The sequence below is a fragment of the Pinus tabuliformis genome, chromosome 2_2 (assembly GCF_031772625.1).
Source record: "Pinus tabuliformis cultivar Carrire ecotype Pingquan chromosome 2_2, CPIR1, whole genome shotgun sequence".
NCBI classification, from domain to species: domain Eukaryota; kingdom Viridiplantae; phylum Streptophyta; class Pinopsida; order Pinales; family Pinaceae; genus Pinus; species Pinus tabuliformis.
This window is the reverse complement of record NC_142300.1, coordinates 795,669,700-795,677,054: the sequence shown is the minus strand read 5'-3', so window position 1 is coordinate 795,677,054 and position 7,355 is coordinate 795,669,700. Positions and strand designations below refer to the sequence as shown.

The following is a 7,355-nucleotide window of genomic DNA, read 5'->3' as shown; positions in this document are numbered from 1 at the left end:
GTAGAGAAATCGCCATCAGATATCGAGAGGACTCAAAGGGGGCATGTGAGGTACCCACACCCTATTTTCATTTTTTTTTTCATTTTCATCAGCAATAGTTTCAATGCCAAATTTTCTTGTACTAGTTGATCTTAGCTTCCACTAGTGTTCGGTTTGTGGACATTACCAATATTTTCATTGAGCATCTTTGACTGTACCTGTATGAATTTAGCATATTTTCTCTTTCACAACACAAGATTTGACTTGGGAAGGCACCCACTCATATGGTGTTCAAGTCTCTTACCCCTATACACATTCATCCTTATCACCTTTCCCTAGGGACTTTCACTCAGACTTTCAACTCTTTTGTTTCACTTCTTTCTTTGTTAATCAATTTCAACTCATTTTCATCACCAATATTTATTTGACAACCTACATATCAGGTGGAGGTGGAATACAATCATTGCCTGTTCAAATTGGCTGGCTCCCGGCAGGAGAAAAATGGCAGAGACATTTGTGACTAGGGTTTTTAGTCTGTGGAAAACTCCGCGGTCTTAGCGAGTCATAACCACAAGTTTTATGTCTTCTTTCTTTCTATAGCCTATTGTCAATGCTACTCAAAACCCGTGACGGGCCTCAGGTTTTTTAGTTGACTATCACCACAGAGAGTTTGCAGACGTAGCACAGGTGGCTTCGCTAGTTGGGTCCTGTTGTTGACGTTGCAACGACCTCTCCCCCTCCATGGGGGTTGAGGAACTCCTTGATTATGTGCAGGACAAATCTGATCATCAAGCAAAATGGGCCTAGTTGTCGTTTCATAGTCAGGAACAAACTAGGGGGAGGGAAAATAGCCTTATTCAAGGAGGATTTGTCTACTCCTTCAAAGTTTCAAGAACCTCAGATCTCAGATATTCAAACACCTAGTGGATCGATGCCCTATCTAGATGTTGTCTTCACGACAGGCGAGGTCTCTTTCGACGAGGCAAGTCATTATGGTGCTAAAAGCTTCCAAGGCTTCCTTACAATCCCATGGAGCTCCAAAAAAATTGAGCATTCTTTGCTTCCTTCATAATCTTATGAACCCTAGGACTTAAAGTTTGGGAACCTGTTTGCTTCGACTAATACCATATTTTCTGACGGTTTCAGCTTCATTGAGGGCCCAAGGTATCTCCATCATCCTTGCTCCCCCACATTTCCTCGGCCTTGCCTTCATCAAGTAGTTTATTGAGAGATTTGGTGGCTCCAACGAATGAAGGGCGGTCAATCAACGAGGGATCTAAAGAACAGATACTTGGAAGTGACCCCCTAACAAAGCATGGCGTTGACCAAAGTTGAAGGAAAACAAGTGAGGTACATGGAAAAAGCAAAAAATACCATTGCATCGAGCAAGTTGAAAATGTGAAGATGTGCTTCGCCCTTGGCACAAATGTGGTCATTCAGTAGGCGGAGTTTTTAAGCCCAAAATCATTGGTTGATCAGATTGGTGGGAGGAAATTCAGTATGTTGTTCCTCATTGTTTAGGTCGAACTTGTGGTGCATTTGCTAATTAAAAATTCTCTAACAATGAAAGTTTTGGCCAAAAGTTGGGTCCATCTTATCTTTCAGGAAGAAGGTGACGTAAAAACGGTTTTGGGTAGGGTTTGTAAGATCGATTTTGTGCCTATAGTCTTCAAACCATGGTCACCTCTCTTTGATGCCAGGTGCAAATAGATGGACGATGTGCCTCTCTGGGTTAGGCTCCTAGGCCTCCCCGCACACCTTTGGCACGAACTCATCTTCCATGACATTGGGAACTTATTGAGGACTTATATGGGGCTGACACTTCATATCTCTTTTCTAGCGATATGTCTATGGCGCAAATCCTTATCATTGTTGATCTTCGGAAAGGGTTGATTAGTGTGATCGACATGGGTCCTAAGGTCGATCCTTTGGATTTGGACTATGAATGGATTCCCTACCATTGCAAGTGGTGCCATAAACATGGAAACCTAGTAAAAACTTGTGTGCTCCCCCTTAAGGAAAAGGTGAACATAACAAATGGTGTGACTCTAAACTATGGCAATGAGCAACAAGTTCATTCTTCGACACCAATGGATATAGAGACTACTTTGGATCCACAATGTCATATAGAAGTTGTTCAGGAAGCACTTCAGGTGAATGTGGGTTTTGGGTTGTGGATGCTTCATCCCCAGTAAATAAGGCTTCAAGCAATGAAGGTAACCCATTGGAACCCATCCTTTCTTTTCCACATCTGATTTCAAATGATGTTTGTCCTTATCCTTCTCATATTTAATCTATTGTCTTTTTGGCACCTAAGGGTTCTGATGCAACCACTTCTTGTAATTCATCTCGATTTTCTTCTCCCCATCTTTGGCTATTTGTCCCTACCCAAATTCTTTGAGCAACTTGTCCTTGTCGTCATCGTCTTTCATTCTTTCCTACCCTGATAACCTGGAAGCCAACGCTATCCTATATAATCTTCGATTCAAGTTGGTGCTTCATCGAAAGGATGGAATTGTATGGGGCTTGGTGTTGAAAATAGTACCAAGGAGAGGTGTTACCAGGCTTTTATCCCTTTTAACCAAGTGAGCACATTAATTACTTTTGTCTTGGTGACATTTATGAGTTGTATTAATGTCACGGGTGGAAAAAGTACTTAGAATTGTTGTACCATGTGTTTTTTATAATATTAAAGTCACTTGTACTTTATTAAGAACTTTATGTGAAAACTACTAAGTGTACTTTTATAATATTAAAGTGAGTTGGAAAATCACTTTATGAGAAAAATAGAAAAGGTACACAACTTGAAAAAGGTACTATGAGACTTTTAGGTGATGGGGCCAATGCATGAAGGGCGTCATTTGGAAAAAACGATCTCAACCACACATCCTGAGATTTGGAGATTAAATCTCAACCATTGGATCCTAGGTTTAGGGATTCATTCTTTTCCAAGCAGACAAAAGAGAGAAAAAGGATCTCATTCTTCACTTCACACTTGAGAGAGCATGCGGAGAAGAGATTCGAGAGGAGAGGAGAAACTTCAAGGAGAGAAAGAGAGATTGCAAAAGAGAAATTGCAGCCAAGGAAGGAGCATGAATTCCAAGGAAGAGATTGTACTAGCAACACGAAAATCGATGAGCAGAGGCACGATTTTCTAGTAGAGAGATTGCACAAAATTCAAGGAGATTGACAACGCAAAAATTGAGGCAACAAGAACGAAAACCAAAGAGAAAACTAGCATGCAATTCAAGGAGGAACAACGCTAGTTTGGCCCAAAATTCAAGGCACAAATTTCGGGGCAGTGCAATTTTCGAAATTGTTCTCAACTGCTGTCAAGCACAAATTTCAAAGAAATACAGTCAACAATTTGCATAGATTTTGAGGCCGAATTTTGGGCACGAATTTTGAGGAGTTGGGCAGAGAATTTAATGCAGAAATTCTAGGCATAAATTTTGTGAAAATTTGAAAATTACAGTGGGCACAAATTTCCAGAAATTTGCATTTAATACTACAACAGAATAGAGAAATAAGTACTATGCTTATTTTATGTACTTATTCTAAATTTCTCAAGCAATAAAATCCTTCTTTGAAAACTGGTTTTTCCCAAGAGGCTGTGGAGTTTTTTCGGGGTTAACTTGACCAAAAATAAGTCTCTCATATGTGTGAATGTTTGCCTAAACTTTGTATTAATTACAAGCTGATAGGAAAGTGAAAAATAGTAGAATTATTATTTTAATGTTTGCAATAAATGCATACTGAAATTTATATCAGCATGACAAAACATGTGGGTTGGGCCTAAATAAACACATGCAAACTTGTAAACTGGGATAAGGGTGCAGATCAAAAATTTCCTACATGGTATCAGAGTTGAGTTGAGCCAAGTTGAAGCTCAGATCTCAAATTTCAGTCAGTTGATAAAGAGGGCAGCAACCATTTAGAGTCTTCAAACAGTGAGCCAAAAGCCTCTAAAACTTTGCCAGAAACACAAAGACTTTAGTGGTTCAGAGGGAGGAAGGTTTTACCTTCCAGATATGCTCCATATTGTTGGTTGTGGGTGTTACAGGGAAAAGTGTCTATATAGAACTGCTCTATCCCACTAAGGTGTGACAGCTGCCTTAGAAACAAACAGAGAAAAGCTACTTATGTTTTTCCTTTATGAATTATAGATAGAGAGGAATAGAAGGACCAACCTCTGTCTTGCGCTAATCCTTTGATTCGATCCCTCTCTCCTTTGATAGTCCCCAGCTACCTGCTCCCTTGCACGCCCAGCTTCACAAAGTACCTGTAAGATCACAAAAGCATAGCACTATACAAAGACATGGATCTATATTCATAAACAATCTAGGATCAGATGTAAATTGACCATACAAATGTAACAAGCATCAATGATACAAAAGCATGGAGGAAAACTCAAATAGCTTTTATTGATAAAACAAGAAAAGATCCAGGAGGAGTTACAACCGGTTGTTCTGACCCAGCATCAACCTCCCAGCAAAGAAGCCCCTCTTCACCTCAAACAAAGCATAGATCACCCAACAATCTGATGTTTGTCTCAAAAACCAACAGCAATTCCTTACAATATGCAAAATTCCAGCCCCTGGATCTCTGGGATGAGGGATCCATATATAGATATCTGTAAGGGGGATGAGTCAGCTTGTGATTTGATTAGTGTCTTCTCTCTGTCAGTTCTTGCTTCCACTTGGAGACTGAGGGCCTCTTACTCATCCTTGGTCGAATTCAGTGAGGCAAGTGTCACAGGAGAAGATTCTGGAAGCTTCCATTGCCTCTCCACCTCGCGGAATGACACTGCCATTTGTCATTTCTCGCCCATCGCACCCCACAGAAGGGAGTTTTGAAATGCAACGCACCCTCACAGTGCATTTGGGTGAGATGCAACGCACCTAGTCAGTGGAGCAGCTGCAATGATCCTGTTTTGACCAATTCTGAGTAGTTTCTCATGGAGAACTTCTGGGAGAAGTTGTAATCTGTTGACCTTATTCCTTTAGGGGTTAGAACAACACTTTTAGGGACTTAGGAGCCCTTGGTTTATGGACATTTCATGCTTGGGGTTGTAGGGCACAAAAATGTCTATAACAGTGGGGTCATGGATACCGGGTTGAGCGTAGAGGACATATTGGCAGGGGCTGGAAACTTTGGCCCATGGAAGGTGAGGACTATGCTTTTATTAGAGGAAGTTGAAGTGTGGGATGTTGTTGTAGCACCTATACAAGCACCCACTAATCCAGCTCGGTTGGTGGAGTTCAACAAGAAGAATGTGAAGACAAAGAGGATCCTTCTAGATGCCATCAAGGACCATTTATTCCCTCATGTGTCAGGGATGAGGTATGCATATCAGATGTGGGAGTCCTTGGTCTCTTTGCACCAAAGTTCTAATGAGAACAGGAAGATGGTGTTGAGACAAAAGCTACACAACACCAAGATGACCAAGACTGACAATGTGACATCTTTCCTCACTAGAGTCTCACAGGTGAAGGATGATTTAGCTGCTATTGGAGAGAGTGTTCCAAAGGAACAATTGGTTAGGATTGCCTTAGATGGGTTCACCGAGAAGTGGGATGGTTTTATCCACGGCTTGGTGGCTGGAGAGCACTTTCCTAGTTGGAGGAGGATGTGGGAAATTTCATCCAAGAGGAGATCAACAAGAGTGGTGGGGGAGGTGGCAGCAAGAGTGGTGGGGGAGGTGAAGAGGAGAATGTTGCTCTTGCGACTAAGGGCAAGAAGGGTAATAAGGTCAAGACGGGGTCTTCTAGTGGCGCAAAGCAGGAGAAGGGGAAGAAAAAGGCTAAAGAGAAGGACATGAACAAAGTGAAATGCTTTGCTTGTGGGAAGATGGGTCACTTTGTTGTTCAGTGTCCCAACAAGAAGGGTAAGAAGAAGCAGTGAGTTGTAGCTTCAGCAGATGTGGATGATTTTGTGGCTATGTTTGATTCAGAATGTGCTTTGGTGGTGAGTTTAGCCACTCGTGTCACATCTTCTCGTGCATGGTTCATAGACAGTGGAGCATCCTGCCATATGGGCGAGTTAGAGAGCACTTCACGAGCCTTTTGGAGGGATGATATTGATTTGGAGGTTGTGCTTGGCGACAACTCCAAAGTCAAGGCAGCAGGGATCAGGTCAGTTTCATTTCAGAGGGAGTCATCACTTCCTCTGAAGGTGACACTTGTTCTTTATGTTCCAGGGTTGAAGAAGATTTTGTTATCAGTCTCTAGTTTGGAGGACAGGGTGTATGAGGTATTGTTCCAGAAGGGACAAGTGTTGATATATCCCAAGGGATACAATATTGAGTTTGCCCATGTGATTGGAGCTCATAGTGGGAGACTATACAAACTTATGTTTCAGCCTCTTAGAGCTATGGTAGTGCAGACCAGTAGCAATGATTTATCTGAGCTATGGCATAGGAGGATGGCCCACTTACACCATGGAGCTTTTACGATGTTGAGGGAGATGGTTATAAGGTTACTACACCAAGACACCTTTCCAGAGCAGTGACAACAGAGCTGCAAGTATCCTTGACTTGATTCATTCTAACGTATGTGGTCCTATGTCCCATGTTTCATTGAGTGGATATGAGTACTATGTGACATTCATTGATGACCACTCCAGGAGGACCTAGATTTACTTCCTGAAGACCAAGGATGAGGTCCTCCGGAGATTCCAAAAGTTTAAGGATCTTGCGGAGGACCAGACAGGGAGGAAAATCAGGGTGTTGAGATCAAACAATGGGGGCGAGTACACTTTCGTGGAGACGAGGGATTTTTGTGGGAGTGTTGGCATCAAGAGGGAGCCTATTGTGCCTTATAACCCCCAGCAGAATGGGGTGGCAAAGAGGAATAACAGGACCATTGTGGGTGCAGCTAAAGCGATGTTGCGTGATCAAAGTTTACCTTTATTACTATGATAACCAAAGTTGTATTTAACTCCCTGAGAATCTAGTATTTCATGACAGGTCCTCAGTTGACCTTGGAGGAGGCTCAGGAGGCAATGGGGAGACCCAAGTGGTCAATGAGGGAGAGCAGACCACCAGAAAGGTTGGGTGGCTTTGTGGCAGATGTTTTTGAGACAAAGCCAGCTAGTTTTGAGGAGATCGCTAGACAGCAGATCTAGAGGGATGCCATGGTGGAGAAGTATGCCTCTATCGTGTGTTGATTTTTGGTAGCATCAGATGTGCTCTAGCCATGAAAATTGGTGTAGCGGCTAAGGCAAATGGGATCTTCAAGACCCAGAAATCGTTTGGGGCCAATCCACCCGAATGGAGAGATATTAAAATAATTAATATTTTTAATGGGATTCCTAAGTCTAAACTTAGGAAAATTAAAATATTAATGTGTATTAATATAATATGGGTGAAAAAGTTC

General features: G+C 42.0%; 1 protein-coding gene across 1 annotated transcript; it reads left to right on the top strand.

The window, feature by feature from the left end:
• The first annotated feature begins 5,919 nt into the window (after positions 1-5,919).
• Positions 5,920-6,489, top strand: LOC149195096 (uncharacterized). Its single transcript, XM_089407884.1, has one exon. The coding sequence runs from the start codon at positions 5,920-5,922 to the stop codon at positions 6,487-6,489; it is 570 nt and encodes a 189-aa protein (XP_089264010.1).
• The last annotated feature ends 866 nt before the right edge of the window (positions 6,490-7,355 follow it).